The 17,196-nt window shown below is 39.8% G+C and overlaps 2 protein-coding genes across 3 annotated transcripts; one reads left to right on the forward strand and one right to left on the reverse strand.

The window, feature by feature from the left end:
• The first annotated feature begins 33 nt into the window (after window positions 1-33).
• On the forward strand, window positions 34-12,548 carry LOC108274916 (uncharacterized). Of its 2 annotated transcripts, XM_017485337.3 has the most exons (6): window positions 35-139; window positions 5,826-5,996; window positions 6,172-6,234; window positions 6,396-6,566; window positions 12,042-12,118; window positions 12,228-12,548. In XM_017485337.3, exons 1-6 carry the CDS (start codon window positions 92-94, stop codon window positions 12,283-12,285), a joined length of 588 nt encoding a protein of 195 aa, XP_017340826.1. In that variant the 5' UTR covers window positions 35-91; the 3' UTR covers window positions 12,286-12,548. The 2 variants fall into 2 exon arrangements, with proteins under 2 accessions (XP_017340819.1, XP_017340826.1); XM_017485330.3 differs by having other exon boundaries at window positions 34-139; window positions 12,042-12,548.
• Window positions 12,549-12,555: 7 nt separating this feature from the next.
• wfikkn2a (info WAP, follistatin/kazal, immunoglobulin, kunitz and netrin domain containing 2a) lies at window positions 12,556-16,647 on the reverse strand. The gene is made up of 2 exons (XM_017460267.3): window positions 15,945-16,647; window positions 12,556-14,862 (listed from the first exon to the last, which is right to left on the reverse strand). Exons 1-2 carry the CDS (start codon window positions 16,140-16,142, stop codon window positions 13,351-13,353), a joined length of 1,710 nt encoding a protein of 569 aa, XP_017315756.1. The 5' UTR covers window positions 16,143-16,647; the 3' UTR covers window positions 12,556-13,350.
• Window positions 16,648-17,196: the final 549 nt, after the last annotated feature.

A 17,196-nucleotide genomic window follows, 5' to 3' on the forward strand; every position in this document is an offset into this window, starting at 1 on the left:
GTCCAATCATGTGCGCGAGTCGCTTTGCGTGTAGTGTCGTAAAGCTCGGACCTATTGGGGTATTATTCCAGAGAGCAGGTTATGCGAGTATATGTTTACTCAGAGTAAACGGATAACCGCAACTTTTGGTTCCCAAAAAGTAAGTAGAAACAGTGAACTCTCGCTTCGTTTGTCAGGTGTACGAAGGTAAAAACGGACCCAGATTATGTACAAAATTAATGTCCACAAACAACCTCAAGTCAGAGGACATGCGTGAAGTTTGACGGACTTCATTACAGTAGAGTTTCCAGACTGGCATAAAGTTGGCCGGTCTATATTCGCATATATGCGGAAATTAATGTACCGTTTCTAAAGTTATGTAGGTTAGCTAACCTGCCAACCCTCACATCCATCCATCTTCTATACCACTTATCCTTTAGGGTCACAGGGAACCTGAAGCCTATCCCAGGGAGCATCAGGCACAAAGCAGGGTACACCCTGGACAGGGGGCCAGTCCATCGCACAATCACATTCATACACTACGGACACTTTAGACTATCAGCCTACCATGCTTGTCTCTGGACTCGGGGAGGAAACCAGAGTAACTGGATCACGGGGAGAACATGCAAACTCCACACACACGGCCCCAGCGGGACTCGAACCCTCGACTCTGGAGGTGTAAGGCAAACATGCTAACCACTCTTACAGACAGAGACCATGCCTTATCACTTGCCTAAGAATGGCAAGTGATAAGGCATGGTCTTGGTCTGTATTTTGTAGGTCTCTAGTCTTTGTTATTATGTTTCTGTACCAGGGTAGATAGAATTGTTTTGTGTTCTTGAAATGTGTTGTTTTGATCATTCCTAATCACCCTGCCTTTTGCCCTGACTCTCTCTTGGTTCTTGTTCTTGTTCTTCTTCTTCTTGTTCTTCTTGTTCTTCTTCTTCTTGTTCTTCTTGTTCTACTTCGCTTCTGGTAGAATAGATGCCTTAAGTTTTTATATCACTCTAACCTACGCAATAGATGTTTGATTTTATCTGTGACTTGTTCCAATTGACATTTATCATTCTTTATCAATATGTGTGTATGTATACGTACTATGCTTTCTGAATATTAAAAGTAAGGAGCTTTCGCTGAACGATGGTGTCGGTGTGGCTTCTTCCTGTGCCCAGACAAGAGAAAATCAGCCAGAGCAGAGTTTAAATTTTGCTTCTGATTGGTATCGGACAAGAACTTAAAAATTACTTTGTTTTGTAGACTGGTGTGTGTTTGTCTAGTCCAAATATTATTTGATAAGATTTTGAAATACTGCCTTTCTGAGTAATTAGGGAAGAACATGACAGCAACTAAAAGGCCTTTTAAAGGTTTTTTTTTTTTTTCTCACTGGATTCCATTCACCAGTGGAGATGTTTATTGAATACTCTGTCTGTCTCTCTCTGTCTCTGTCTCTGTCTGTGTGTGTGTGTGTGTGTGTGTGTGTGTGTGTGTGTGTGTGTGTGTGTGTGTGTGTGTGTGTGTGTGTGTCAGGCAAAAGCACAATGCAGAAAATCATGCGGATACAGGTCAAGAGCTTTGGTTAATGTTCACATCAAAAATCAGACTGGGGAAAAATGTGATCTCTTTGACTTTAACCATGGTTGTTGATGCAAGGTGGGCTGGATTGAGTATTTCAGGTGATTTTTTTTCCTAATCTTCAACTGTCCAGTTTGAATGAGCCTGCCTGTGCCCATGGTAGCATCAGACTGCGGTTCCTGGCTGACAGGAGTGGAACCCAATGTGATCTTCTGCTGTTGTAGCCCATCCACTGCAAGGTTCAATGTTTTGTGCATGCTGAGATGCTTTTCTGCTCACCATGGTTGTAAAGCGTGATTATATGACTTTCTATATCCTTCTTGGCAACTTGAACCAATCTGGCCATTTTCTTCTGACCTCTCTTATCAAAAAGGCATTTCCACCCACAGAACTGTTGCTCACTCAATGTTTTTCCACACCATTCTATGTAAACTCTAGAGACTGTTGTGTGTGAAAATCCCAAGTGATCAGCAGCTTCTGAAATACTCAAATTTCATTCTGATGTTTGATGTGAACATTAACTGAAGCTCTTTGACATGTGTCTGCATGAGTTTTTTTTTTTTGCATTGCACTACTGACACATGATTGGCAGATTAGATAACTGCATGGATGAGCAGGTGTTCCTAATAAAGTGGACAGTGAGTGTATATGGAGATACTGTGCACATGATGAGTGGGAATGAAATAAAATGGGGAAATCCTAACAAATGACTATTGCTGTACAATATACAGAAGAGTGTACCTGAAGATCTTATACAATGAAGTCATTCCACTGGTCACCAGAATCTAGTTCCACTGCCTTAACTGTGTATTATTTGCCATAGTATAACACTGTATTAAATATAGTCTACTTGGTTTTAAGGACCGACCACAGGTGTTCCTTGGGAAGGTGATGATATTTCCCAAGGCCCAGAGTATACAGGGAAAATGCATTAACCTGTCAAACATATATACAGTCAGGGGTATGTATTTATGTGCTAAAAATATGTACTTCATAGAGCAGAAATTCTTAAATAAGCCTTTTCCAAATTTCTCCAAGCTAACTAGTCCTGGCATGTTACTTGTTGACTTGCTTGCATATAGAAACTTCAGGTCAGTTTCTACAGATGCCTTACTGCTGGACAGTAAGGCATCTTTCTATTTGGCATGTTGCTCTGCTGCCCCCGTGTGGTGTAATATTAAAAAAAAGAAAAGAAAGAAATATCAAAATGTATTTTAGTGTAATTCATTCAGTCAGTCATCCTACTCCAAGAGCAGAAAGGTGAGCCTACCCTAGGAACACTGGGTGTGAGGATGGAATACACCCTGGATTGGATGCCAGTCCAGCACAGGGCACCATGCACACACATTCACGTATATCCATTCACTCCTAGAGGCAAATTTAGCATAGCCAATCCACCTACTGGCAAGTTTTTGGAGGTAGAAGAAAACCAGAGAACCTTGAGGAAACCCATGGGGACATGGGGAAAGATGTGAAACTGTAGACAGTAAACCAAGCTCAGATTTAACTTGGGGATATAAGATCTATTATATCGAATTAAATCAAAGAACCAAAATGTTACAGCTAACCCCATGGGTATCATACTATGTTTATCATGCCAGAAAAAAGTCTTATTTTCTTAGTTTTTGCAACAGCTGAATATTTCTTTGCTAAATAAAAATTCTTCATGGATGCGTAAACGTTGGGCACCAAAATGACACGAAGATAAAGTGAGCAGGTGAAAATGCCAAACACAGCCCTAAACTGCACAGGGATGTTTTATTCATTCTCATAGAAACCATTCATAACAACCAGAAACGTGATGCAACAGTGTTTTTACGCATCACAAGATTATTCTTTAGAGTGACAGCGCATGCTTCTTAGAATGGAACAAGAACTCTGAGATTTCAGACATTCATTGAACTTTGTGTGAGTAAGGTGCTTATTGAAGTTGCTCTTATTAAGAGAGAAAAATGAAGATGTTTTTGAGTGCACTTGGCGCTGGTGTAGCGGATATCCCCCTGCGCCCCCTATTGTACATGGCCGGAGCTGCAGCTACGGCATCAGCCATTTACTGTTATGTTAAACGAGGCGATCAAGAGAAGTTGTGCTGCTGTAACGTTGTGGTGCTAAGTTTACTTCTGTCCTTTAAAAGAATTGAATTTAGTAGATTTGTTCAGTCCTTCATAAGCTAAGAGGCTTTAGTCCTATTTTGGTGAAAGATGAACTGATGGGTGATAGCACTCTCTCTGACCAGGTTCATGGAGGAGTTTAGCTTCATGAATGTGTAATAAAATCTGTCAGTGTGTGTTCTTAGCCTCAGCCCACATTAGACATGCGCGGTTAGTTGTTTTTCTTTAAAAGGTTGTATGAGGACAAGGTTTCTCCATCCATCCATCCATATTCTATACCACTTAATCCTTTTTCAGGGTCACGGGGAAACCTGGAGCCTAACCCAGGGAGCATGGGGCACAAGGCGGGGTACACCCTGGACGGGGTGCAAATCCATCGCAGGGCACCATCACGTACACATTCACACACCCATTCATACACTACGGACACTTTAGACATGCCATTCAGCCTACCATACATGTCTTTGGACTGGGGGAGGAAATCGGAGTAACAAGAGTCTTTGTTTTTGTTTCTCCCTGACCTTGACCAACACTTCCTTCTTAGGTCTCAATGAGTTTCTGTTTGCTTCTACTTGCTGTCCTAGCTGAAACCTACCTCCCCTCCTAAGGCCTTATCCTAACTCGTTAATTGGTATCTGGCCTCAAAATTATTTGCTTCTGTGGAGGAAGATATAGGCTGGTACAGAAAAAAACAATTATTGTACAGTAAAACACAGAATTCATCTAACTCAATACACACTTAGAATATAACTTAATTCAAACATTGTTCAGTGAATTTATATTATGCTTCTAAATATTGTTTATACATATAGATTATGATTAAGCAATAATTCTAAAATGTTGGTTATACATATTGAATAGAGCTGCAACAATTAATCGATAATAATAAATTATGAAAATCGTTGTCGATGAATCTCATTATCGATTAGTTGGTCTCCGCGTGACACGGGACATGTTTGCTCATTACGTTAATTCTGTTCCGAAAACACGCTTCGGAGAGTAAATATTAAAGCTGTGTCCCAAATGACGTACTGTACAGTTACACTATGCACTCTGCACTACCATCTAGTGTGTGGATTTTAGAAAGGTAACATCATCTCAAATATATCACTAGCGGGTTTTTTTTTTTTACTAACCGGAAGTATAAGCCGCTTACTAGTCGATGTCGCATAATGTCACACGCACGCTGGCATTAGCACCATCAGACGGTCTATGGTATCACCATCAGACGGAGGCGAAATAATCATGTGACTGAGCAAGAAAGTCCTCTAAGGCAAGGGTAAAAAATTATGAATAAATACTTATATACAATATGAATTAAAATTATATATATATATATATATATATATATATATATATATATATATATATATATATATATATATATATATATATATATATATATATATTAGTTTATATTGTATATAAGTATTTATTCATAATTTTTTATGGATGCACAAAAAGGACCAAATTAAACTATAGTCCTAAATTAATAATATATATGCTGCTGGTGTGTGTGTGTGTGTGTGTGTGTGTGTGTGTGTGTGTGTGTGTGTCTGTGTGTTGGGTTCTTTTCTGTTTTGGACAAACAGTTGTGTAAAGTTTTAGTCTCAAGTTTATATTTGTAACACTCAGTTTGTGGATTTTGCATTTAAAAAAATGGTACTGAAAGTTTGCCTCGCCCCATCCGATTAATCAATTAATCGGAAAAGTAAAAGAATAATAATCACTCAACTAATCGATTATGAAAATAATTGTTAGTTGCAGCCCTAGAATGATTGAGAATAGGAAATATCTGTACACTGGAGTTTGATGCAGTGAGTTTGAGCTGTGATGATGGCGAGATTAGATTAGATGGGAGACTAAAATCTCATCTCTATCACAAGCTCAGAAATGAACCTATTAGGGATGATAGTTATGTAATGCATTATATAATGAGGTTTATTATGAATTATTATCAGGTTTATTATTCTTGTTATCATCAAGGTATAATAAGAATGATGTTGGGACAACACAGCACGGCTGTGTTTTAGGCATGTGAGCAAGTATGTATGTGTGTGTGTGTTTGTGCTTGTCATGAGTAATGAGTCGGTTTTTAAAAGTGTCTGAATGTGTGTGTAGAAGTAAATAAAGCTAATAAGCTTTAATTGTTGTACTTTTTAGGTGTCCCTGGCTGAAGCAGATGAGAAACAGCAGGAGGCTGTGGAGACCACTGATCCGCTGGAAGTGGAGAAGTCTAACCTGAACGTACAGGTGGAGATACTGCAAGGAAGATTGCAGCAAATGGGGAAAGTGCTCCATGAGTCTTACAGGTGGTCTGCTGATGAAATGAATGTAAGTGAGAAAAGTCTTGCATTAAGCAGCTAATTTTAGAAATATGAAGACATTTCATGTTTCTACTGCATGATGAGATTAATTTAACCAAAATTTTAAAATGTAGTGGCTCATTGCAGATGTGAACATTAAGCACTCGAGTTTAAGCATCTTTTGCTCTGTGTGTGTGTTTTAGGAGATTCATATGAAGGAGGATGAGATGAAGAAGAGTGTGATGCAAACAGTGAAGGTACTGAAGGTAAGCTTTCCTTCTCATGAAACTACAACCGCTATTGTGAAATCTCTCTCTCTCTCTCTCTCATGCGTGCTCTGTGTGTGTGTGCTTGCTCACTCACATTTTTTAAAAGTGTCCGAACGTGTGTGTAGAAGTGAATAAATTTTCATTGTTGTACTTTTTAGCTCTCCCTGGCTGAAGCAGAGGAGAAACAGCAGATGGCTGTGGAGACCATTAATCAGCTAGAGGTAGAGAAGTCTGACCTGAAGCACCAGGTGGAGGAACTGCAAGGAACAGTGCAGGACATGGGGAACGTGCTAACTGAGACTGAAAGGGAGTGTGACAAGTTAATTAACGTAAGTGAGAAAAGTCTTGCATTAAGCAGCTCTTTTAGAAATATGAGGACTTTTGAATGTTTCTGCTGCATGATGAGTTTAAATGAACCAAAATAAAAATGGTATTATCAAGTTGCTAGATTTTTTAAGTAATAGAAAGGGCCCCTTGCAGATGTGGTCTCTCTACCCTGCTGAGGCGAGTACACTCAGGTTGTAGGAGATGATTGACAGCATATTTGGGAAATACAGCCATCCATCCATCCACTTGGCTACCACATATGTGTCCTTCCATTGAAGAGATCAAGTACTGATTATTCTCTGCATGTGACAACAATCTCTCATATGCTTCACATGTCTGAGCTGTGGGGTAGGGTGGCTAGACAGAAGCCCTTTCTCACAAATAACATCCAAGCCTTCATAAACCATCCAAAGGCATGTGGCAAAATGTGTAATGATCTGAAGAGAACAATTCAAAAAGATATAATAATTCCATAATTCCAAGATATGTTTGGCACCAAAAATTGCACATCACTAAAAGAACACCACACCCATGGTGAAACATTGTGGTGGAAGTGTCATAATTTAGGGCTGCTTTTCTTCATCCAGAACTGGGGCGAGTAGGGAATTGTGAACAGCTACAGATACCAGTTGATTTTTTTTTTTTTTTTGCAAAACATTCAGCTGTCTGTTAGTAAACTGAATATGAAAAGGAATTTCACCTTTCAGTGACTGTGACCCAAAGCACACATCCAAATCAACAAAGGAATGACTTAACCAAAAGAAGATCAAAGATTTCTAATGACCTAGCCAGAGCCCAGATCTGAATCGAACTAAAAATCTTTATGGTGACCTGAAGCAGGCTGTGCACAGGAGATGCCCATACAATTTTATGGATCTAGAATGTTTTTGTAGGAAAGAGTGGGGAAATATTGCCAAGTCAGATGTGCCATGCTGAATGACTCTTAGCCAAAAAGACTGAGTGGTGTAATAAAATCAAATAGTGCTTCAACAAAGTATTAGTTTAGAGGAAATAGTTTATATAAAGTATTAGTTTATGCAACTAGCTTTAAACTAGCATTCAACTAACATTCTCACCTGATTTCCCACTGAAGCTAAGCAGGGTGGACCCTGGCCAGTACCTGGATGGGAGTCATTAAAAAATCATAAAAGATTAGGGGTATACCCCGGTGTCCTGGTGAAATTCAATTCCATTGGCCCTTCTCTGTCTTGGCCCCCTAATAATCCCCACCTCTGAATTGGCTACATCACTCCCCTCTCCACTAATGGCTGGTGTGTGGTGGGTGTTCTGGTGCACTATGGCTGCCGTCGCATCATCCAGGTGGATGCTACACATTAGTGGTGGTTGAGGAGATCCCCCCCCGTGCTATGTAAAGCACTTTGAGTTCCTAAACTCCTAAAAAAAATCAGATTTTCTTCACTTTATTTGTATACTTTGCAATTTTACATTGACAGTAGGAAAAGATCTGACGTGATTTTTACCTTAGTGTTATTCTTTTTTTGCCCAAGAACCTGCAATTTTAACAGGGTTGTGTAGACCTTTTTATATCCACTGTAGAGAGTCCTATATTGCCATGACCTAAAAGGCTGCCATACAAGCAAGAAGCCCCTACTTCAAGACTGGCATAAAGCAAGTTTGCATGTGATCACTAACCTTTTGGAGGAGTGTTCTCTGGTCTGGTCAGATGAAAGAAATATTTATATAATTGTAGGCCATAGTAATCAGCACTATGTATGCAGGAAAAAGAATTAAGCTTTTAATTTGAAGAACACCATCCCAACTGTGAAGCTTGGGGGTGGCAGCATTATGTTGTGGGGCCGTTTTACTGGAAAGGGGATTAGTACACTTCTGAAAATAGATGGCATCATGAGGAAGGACGATTATCTAAAAATACTGAAGCAAAACCTCAAGACATTATCCAGAAATTAAAACTTGATCCTAAGCATACCTTCAAAGTTGTAATAAAATGACTTAAATATAACACTGAAAGTATTGAAAATGCATTCTGACCTGAATCCCATAAAATATTTGTGGACTGAAAAAAAACAAAAAAAAAAAACCTGACTGACCGACAACAATCCTGGCTGAATTACACCAGTTCTGGCCGGAGGAATAGGAAAAATCCTGGCAAAGTTTTTTGAGAAGCTTGTCGAAGGCTACCCACAGAGTCTGAGTCAAGTTCAAGTAATTAAAAGGCAATGCCACTAAATTGTACAAAGTGTATGTAATCTTTGAACCACTGAAAAACTTATATAGTAAATAAAAGCTGAAATATATCTATCTGTCTCTTAGCTATTATTTTAAAATACCCTCTTATGGAAATAATTGACTTAATAAAAGAATTGTTTGGTAACATTTGTGTGGAGTTTAATTTAGATGAATGCAAACATTTGACCTCAACTGTATATGTAAAGGTTACATGAAAATATAATCAAGTTCTAGATATACATAGTACAGGAAATGTTTTTTTGCAAATTGCACATGGTGTCATTATAAACGATGCTGCCATTGGTTGAGAAAATTTCACTCAACAAGTAGCAATCGTGGTGAAGGTGCACGTGATATTATGCACGTGGAAAGTTTGTGGAACCACAACCAAATCGTCACCAAACAGGTGTGCCATGCAAGTTTTCACAATGTGCGATCTGACTAATGATAAAGAAAGTAAGATATAAGTCAGATGTCACTTAAAAAGGGTTGCAGGAGGAGCTGAAAGCAGAAAGAACAATAGTTACATAGAGAACAATTAGCAATTAACTGCATCACAGTCATCTCCATTCCTAAACTCTATGCAAAACCCCTCAGTTAAAAAAAGAACTGTAATGATTGTAATGTTGGAGAAAGAAGTGTTGCACGTATGTTCCCAATAACACCATACCCACAGTGAAGTACAGAGGTGGGAGCATCATGACATGGCATTACATTGAAGGAAAAATGAACAGATTGAAATATCGTGACATATCAGAGAAGAATTTAATATTGTCAGCCAAGAAGCTGAACCAGACAAAAAACCCCAATCATACGGCCAAAATGACTCAAGAAGCCATTGTATGGCCTAACCAACCACCTAACTTGAATGCCATTGAAAATGCATGGAGGATTATAAAATTGCAAGTCCACCAGAGGGACCCTCCTAACCTTGAGAATTCGGATGATTTGGCAAGAGGAATAGCTTAATTAAACCAGAATTCTACAAAAAGTTAACTATTTCTTACCATAGACCTCTTGACACTATAATTGTCAGCAATGGCTTCACAACAAAGTACTAACGTTGTTCATTTGTGTTGTCCAAATTCTTTGTGGATGGTCCCACATAGATAGCTTAAAGATCCCCAAAACAGGTTATGCCGAAGTCTCATGCTTTCTTCAGTGGATGAAACTGAAACCTTGAAAATGAAACCTTCTGAAACTGCTGCTGAATCCATAAAAACTTTCCTGTGATTATCCCAGGACCCTTATTCACAGTATGCTCATACAGACGATCCTTTAAACACACTTAGTACTGTTTGTGTTTACTCTTCTACAACTGTACACTTTAATGAAGTATAATCCCACTACCTGGTATAACCCAGAAGAGGACAGGTTCCCTGGTTTCTCTCAAGGTTTCTTCTTTCGTCATCGCTGAGTTTTTCCTTGTCACTGTCGTCTCTGGCTTGCTCATTTGGGATCTAAATATACATTTAGATTTCTGTAAAGCTGCTTTGCTACAATATCTATTATTATAAGTGTTATGCAAATACACTTTATTGAATAATTCAATTCAATAAAAGTGTATTAGCATAAAGCTTAAAAAAAAAAAAAAATTCAAGTCACCTCAGTGTCACTGCTGTGCTAAAAATCGCTGACCACCCAAATAATATTCTGGCCAGCAGTGTTCCAGTGGTGGTCCCTTTTCCTTGCTGGATAGGGTAGAATGGGTCTGACAATAGATGCAACAGATGGATTACAATTAGTGATTGTACATCTACAAAACCGTGCAGTATATTTGCATGTTGATTTTAGTTAACACTAAGTGTACAATTGTACTATAATAATGGAGTTTATGGAGTACATGCACAGAAACTCCATTGTTATAGTACAACTGTACACAACTGTCTGATAATAGTAATAAACTTTATTTTATAAAGCGCCTTTAAAAGCAGCTTCTCTAAGCACTGTACACAAAATAAACAGTACACAGAAAAATAAAACATAAAAGTTAATAAGAACAACAACGTTAATAATAATAATAATAATAATAATGATAATAATAATAAAGAACGATGTATAATTTCTGTGTAAGGGGGGGACAGTGACTTAGTGGTTAGCACGTTTGCCTTAGGTTGGGGGATTTCCTCTAGGTACTCCGGTTTCCTCCCCCAGTCCCCAGACACACATTGTAGGTTGATTGGCGTCTCTAAATTGTCCGTAGTGTCTGAATGGGTGTGTGAGTGTGTTCACACAATTGTGCTCTGCGATGGGTTGCCACCCCATCCTTGGTGTCTCCCATGGCCCCTGGCATAGGCCCCAAACTCCCCGTTTACGATTGGTATGGAAAATGAATGGTTGTCTGTGTATTCCAGATACACAGATCACCCATAACGTTAAAACCACTGACAGGTGACATGAATAACATTGATTATCTTGTTACAATGGCACCTATCAAGCAGTGGGATATATTAAGCAGAAAGCAAGTGAACAGTCTGTTCTCGAAGTAGGAAAAATGGCAAGCATAAAGCTCTTAACTTTGCCAAGGTCCAAATTGTGATAACTAGACGACCGGGTCAGAGCATCTCCAAAACAGCAGGTTTTGTGCAGTGTTTCCGGTATGCAGGGTTAGTACTGGTCTGATGATTCACGTTTTCTTTTACATCATGTCGATGGCCGGGTGAATGTGCCTTGCTTACCTGGGGAAGAGACGGCACCAGGATGCACTATGGGAAGAAGGCAAGCTGGCAGAGGCAGTGTGATGCTCTGGGCAATGTTCTACTGGGAAACCTTGCGTTCTGGCATTCATGTGGATGTTACATTGACACGCATTACCTACCAAAACATTGTTGCAGACCAAGTACACCCCTTCATGGCAAGAGTATTCCATAATGGAAGTGGCCTCTTTCAGCAGGATAATACGCCTTGCCACAGGAACATGACAAAAGATTTCCAGGTGTTGACTTTGCCTCCAAATGCCAGATGATATCGATAATAATGTGTATGTGTAGTGCTAGGGATCATAATGCAAAGAAGTTGATTAGGTGTAATTAATTCCTAAACTGAACATGACCTATCAAATAAACTGGTAACTTGGTGTTAACATGACTTGTGTCTCTTTTTTATTTGCATTGTACTTTAAAAGGGTTTGTAATTAGTGAAAATAAGTGAGCCAAGTGAGCCAGTGAACCTGAGTCTGACTGTTGTACTTGACACTTGTCAGCAACTTTAATGAATTCTCTCCCTCATACTCTCCCCCTTTCTCTTTCTTTCTCCCTCCTTTTCATTAGCCTCTTACAGGGTCATGGACCGGGGCCCCATTGGACAGCCCGAGGGAGCCATCAGAGGCCCACCTTGGGGAAAACAAGTATGTACTGGCCCTCTGTCTCACATCCAGCTCAAGTCAAGAGTTCAAAGAATGGACTTTAAACCAGAATGCAGTGTATGTGTATATGTGTGTGTACACATGTGTACAGAGAAGGTTCCCTACCAGCACAATGTCACGGCAGGGCTGGAGTCGGGCTGAGAAGATGAGAGGGTCAGGCAGCGGGGTGCTCGGCCAACAGAGCCCCGTCGCTCACATGAAAGGTCAGCAGGAGAGGAGAGAACCCCAGACCCAGACATAACACACGGATCAGACTGCCCCCCGTGTCCCCTGAGAACTCCACCTCACCCCCACCACCGTCCAGCTGGAATGTGCCTGCTCAAGTACAAGGGCCAGCATTGACTAACAGTGGAGGAAAGGAACAAGTAAACTAACATAAAATACCCCCCCCCCCACACACACACACACACACACACACACAAAAACCACTAAGCTGAAGTATTCAATGTTGTGCTCCTTAGTGGTGTGAAGAAATGAAGGAGTTAAGAAAAAAAGTTAGGGATACATTTCTTTAATCATCATTCATTTAGTTGATTAATAGTAATCTCATGACTATATTGGCTGCCATACCTTTAGACAAAATACAAAAATTGTGAAGCATGTATAGGACTATGTAGTAATTCAGTTCATGGTAGGTATGAAAAGTTACGTTCGTAAAATAAATAATAAGCATATCATAAAATAAGGCTTAGATCAAGGTGGGGGCAAATATATTAAAATGTAAATACAAGGTGCAAAGACAAACTGGACAGGCCATTTATTGATTCAAACTGACATGGTGATAAATAGAAGGGATGAAGTTAGTCAGCAGATTTGAGCCCTTTTCATACTTGACTAAGTTAAAGGCCATGGGATTTAGCTTAAGTAATTGCCTATAAGGCGTTCTGTCATTAAAGTTCAGATTTAAGAGCAGACACAATTTGTGTAACTAAAATATGAAAAGATTTTTTTTGGCAATTTTTACAAAATAAGTGCTTAAAAACAGTTACGTTCAAAGTAAATAAGTAACAATGATAATTTGTACATGGAGATAACGGTCTATGAATTAATTGTAGTTTTTCTTGTTTGAAGGCTTCAAACACTGGAATGGAACTGAAAGCCTTGATGTAATATGATAATGCTGGTGGCTCATTACAATGCCTAGTAAAAGGTTGGTGGGTACGGGTACATATGGTGTTTCACAGAGTCCACTGCATTTCATTGTGAGCTTATTGCTATTGTGTGTTGCCAGTCTCCTTGAGAAAAGCACATGCCTTCTTGTTGATGACTTCGCGGAGCTTGCGTATGCGACGGCTGCTGGAGCCTCCCACAAAGCTGTCAGGCTGCAGTACTGCCATCCCATTGTGCACCTCCCCCATGATAATCAGCTGGCCCTCAGCATTAGTGATGTTGGGACATGGACAACTCCAGTCTATGTTGAGCAGTGTCACTTCCAAGGGCTCCTGTCCAAAGAACTTCAACCCCATCTTTTCATCCTTTAGGATCTCATCTACTGTAATGAGTGCATGGCCTGAATCTTGGTCTTCTGTCAGTTCTGTAATGCGACCCAAGATCACAAAGTCACTCTTGCAGAAGCTGGTAATCATCCTCTGTTTTGGCTTGCACAGCTTGCAGTTGTGGTTCTTGGGGAAGGGGCACATGTCCTCACAGGCCTCCTTACTTTCATAGTTGTTCTCATTGCCACCACAGCCACCATAGACAAAAGACTGGCACTTCTTGAGGAGATGATTGTATGCCCACCGTGGCTCATATGATTTGCAGGGTCCCTGGACACTAGGGAGGGAGCAAGGGGCAGCTAGTTCAGCTCCACAGGATAGCATGCATGACTTGTACGTGTCAAAGTGGTTTCTGTTCTTGTTGCACTGGCTATAGGTGAAGGTGAAGCAGTTGTTCCTCTTGGCTTCATAGTACCAGCTGATGGTTTCCTCTCCACAGTCGCCAATATCAGGTGCTTTCAGACACTCCTCAGCAGGAAGACGTGTGGAATTCACTAAGCTCTCATTCATGGCTTGATCCTGACGTATGACAGACAGCACGAAGTGGGTCTGTATAGATCCACCCACGTTTTTAGCAGTGCAGGTATAAATACCCGCATCTTGGAGCTGAGCATTGTAGATGACAAGTTGAGCAATGTTAGTCACTACTATGTTACCTTGTACGTAGTTTGACCTCATGACTGTGTTCTCTTTTCCCTCTACCTGTTTTTCCCATGTGATCTCTGGTTTGGGTTTGCCAGTGACTTCACACAGGAAACTTGCTGTCTCGCCCACAAACACAATGTTTTGCACTGGATTGCTGATCATTGTAGGAACCTGGATGTCCATAGGGGTCGTTTCCAGGTAAACAGTAGTAGGAAGCATAGTCGTCTCCTCAGGAGGAGGGCTGGTGTTGGGCCACAACAGGTGGAACCGGCAAGTAACTTCAGTAAGGGTGACACCCTTAGAACAGGCCTCTGCATCCATGTAGCACTTGTTGTAGTAGGTCATACCGTCTGAGGCACAGGTGAAACGAGGCTCCCGCTCACAGCGGTCACGACACTTGCACACAGGCTGCCCATCCCAGATGTCACACTCTGAACCCTGCTGGGTGCACATGAACTTGTCACAGGTGGCCTCTTTTGGCATTCCCACTGGTCCTTTATTTCCCTTCATGTCCCTATAGCGGGCAGCCACACAGCTCTTGCTTCCACACACATTTAAACAGCACTTCTCAAATGTCTCACAGTCCTAAGGGATGAGGAAATAGCAAGAATGTCCATCAGCAAATGTTATCAGAATGTCATAGAAAAAAGATCATATATTTATAGAAAATGAAAAGACTAACTATTTTTAAGATTGGCTAATAAGTAGAATGAACACTAAACCAGCACTTTAATTAATATGTTTATAGTTGATAACTGACAAAATTCAGAAGTGAGGCTGATTAGCATTTACAACAGAAAAGGAGTATTCAGTAAGTTATCAACATTTCGGAACATGCTGTAATTTAATATATGGATTGAATAAACATTAAACATTAATCTATATTAAAAATCTATTTCATTAATGTTTAAACAAATTACGTAACATTACTCAGCTTATTACCGCTGAAGGTTTCTAACGTTAACTAATGCAGTAAATAATGTTAGTTTAGGGAACCTTAATGTAAAGCATTGACAAAAGCTTATTTCTATGGGTTTATGGAAAACATATCGTTGATCTACCTGTTTATCTACCACAAATTTAAGAAAGGAAGCAGTATGCAAGTGTCCAGAAAAAAAAATCATCATGAAAACCTTTCTGGGGAAAAAACAAACATACAGACAAACAAACAAACAAACAAAAAACCCCAGAAACCATCACAGACATTCTAATGGTTTCCACTACAAATACCATTATAAGCTATCAGCTAACCAATAAAACCATTATCATAACGATTATTGGTCCTTAATGGTATCCACTAGACATAACATGCCACCAATAGAAGGCAAAAAATTACCAATAGAGACCTACAGGGACCATTACCGTTTCCATTAAAACCATTACAAATTCCATGAGGGTTTATGGATTTTTTTTTTTTTTTCCCCCAGCAGGGAAGGATGCAATTTACAAAATATTTGACACCACAGTCTAACGTACAGTGTAGATAATCTAGACTGAATTATGTGAAAGTATGGGAATGAGACGCCTACATATACAAAACACTGAGAAAAAGTCAGACTTTGGTAGTGAGTGTAAATGAATAAATGTAAATGTAGTAGGACCGCACTCTGCAATTTAAAAACTACATACACTGAGCGCTGGGCGCGTGCCACCGAAACCATCCTCACCTGATCTGACTGGCACTCGCGCATGCAGGTACTCATAGCGTCCACCCAGAGATTCGGGTTCATCTCATTAGGACACATTCCGGCGTGAGAATACACCACCTTGGACACAGTCATTGCCCGGACCCGAAGATGCAAGCGCAAAACGCAGACGTGCCCAAGGAAAAACCAGATCCATCGGGGAAACAACATCCACCACATCTTCTAGTGTTCAGTTCAATAGAGCAAACCCTTTCCTGGAGTGAAACGCTTAGAGATGTCCTGCACTAACGGTGCGATGGAAAAAGCTCGATATATAGTCACATATAGGTTTGCTCCGAGTGAACACGAACGACTAGGTCCGTACAAAGATCTAGCGAAGTGGAGAGAGAAGTCGATGCACCACGCCACCTTTAATAGTCCTTGGAGATTAGGTAGCGGTGCATGAACCCTGTTGCTTAAGATCCAGCACAGGATTTAGAAAGGCAGTCTACAGATTCCAGCAAATGCCAGGCACCACTGAAGTTAATTTTGAAGTGACCTGAACTTAAAGCAGGATTTACACGTTGGATATAGTTGGAGTGGTACCCATATGACGCTCAGAAACATCTTTTAACCCTTTAATAGCCTTACATTTATTTGCACAAAGGAATGGATATAGATCCATCTATACATATCTATCTATATCTCTATCCATCTATATCTCTGTATATCTATCTATCCATCCATCCATCCCTCTCTCTTACATATATGTATACACACACACACATATACATACATTATATATATATATATATATATATATATATATATATATATATATATATATATACATACATACATTATATATATATATATATATATATATATATATATATATATATATATATATATATATATATATATATATATATATATATATACATATACATATACATATATATACAGACACACAGTATCTCACAAAAGTGAGTACACCCCTCACATTTTTGTAAATATTTGATTATATCTTTTCATGTGACAACACTGAAGAAATGACACTTTGCTACAATGTAAAGTAGTGAGTGTACAGCTTGTGTAACAGTGTAAATTTGCTGTCCCCTCAAAATAACTCAATGGTCTGAGCGTATGGTCTGAGCACTGACAGGCTGATTCCACACCCCTTCAACCTCTGCAGCAATGCTGGCAGCACTCATACGTCTATTTCCCAAAGACTGAATATGACGCTGAGCACATGCATCCAACTTCTTTGGTCGATCATGGCGAGGCCTGTTCT

This window comes from Ictalurus punctatus, chromosome 2 (assembly GCF_001660625.3).
Source record: "Ictalurus punctatus breed USDA103 chromosome 2, Coco_2.0, whole genome shotgun sequence".
NCBI classification, from domain to species: domain Eukaryota; kingdom Metazoa; phylum Chordata; class Actinopteri; order Siluriformes; family Ictaluridae; genus Ictalurus; species Ictalurus punctatus.

Excerpts from the sequence above, each read along its gene's own strand:
- LOC108274916 (XM_017485330.3), top strand. The coding sequence starts at position 92 with ATGTTTACTCAGAGTAAACGGATAACCGCAACTTTTGGTTCCCAAAAA. Across the intron at positions 6,235-6,395 it reads AAACAGTGAAGGTACTGAAG|CTCTCCCTGGCTGAAGCAGA; the intron begins GTAAGCTTTCCT and ends TGTACTTTTTAG. Across the intron at positions 6,567-12,041 it reads AGTGTGACAAGTTAATTAAC|CCTCTTACAGGGTCATGGAC; the intron begins GTAAGTGAGAAA and ends CCTTTTCATTAG.
- wfikkn2a (XM_017460267.3), bottom strand. The coding sequence starts at position 16,142 with ATGTGGTGGATGTTGTTTCCCCGATGGATCTGGTTTTTCCTTGGGCAC. Across the intron at positions 14,863-15,944 it reads GCGAGTGCCAGTCAGATCAG|GACTGTGAGACATTTGAGAA; the intron begins GTGAGGATGGTT and ends CTCATCCCTTAG.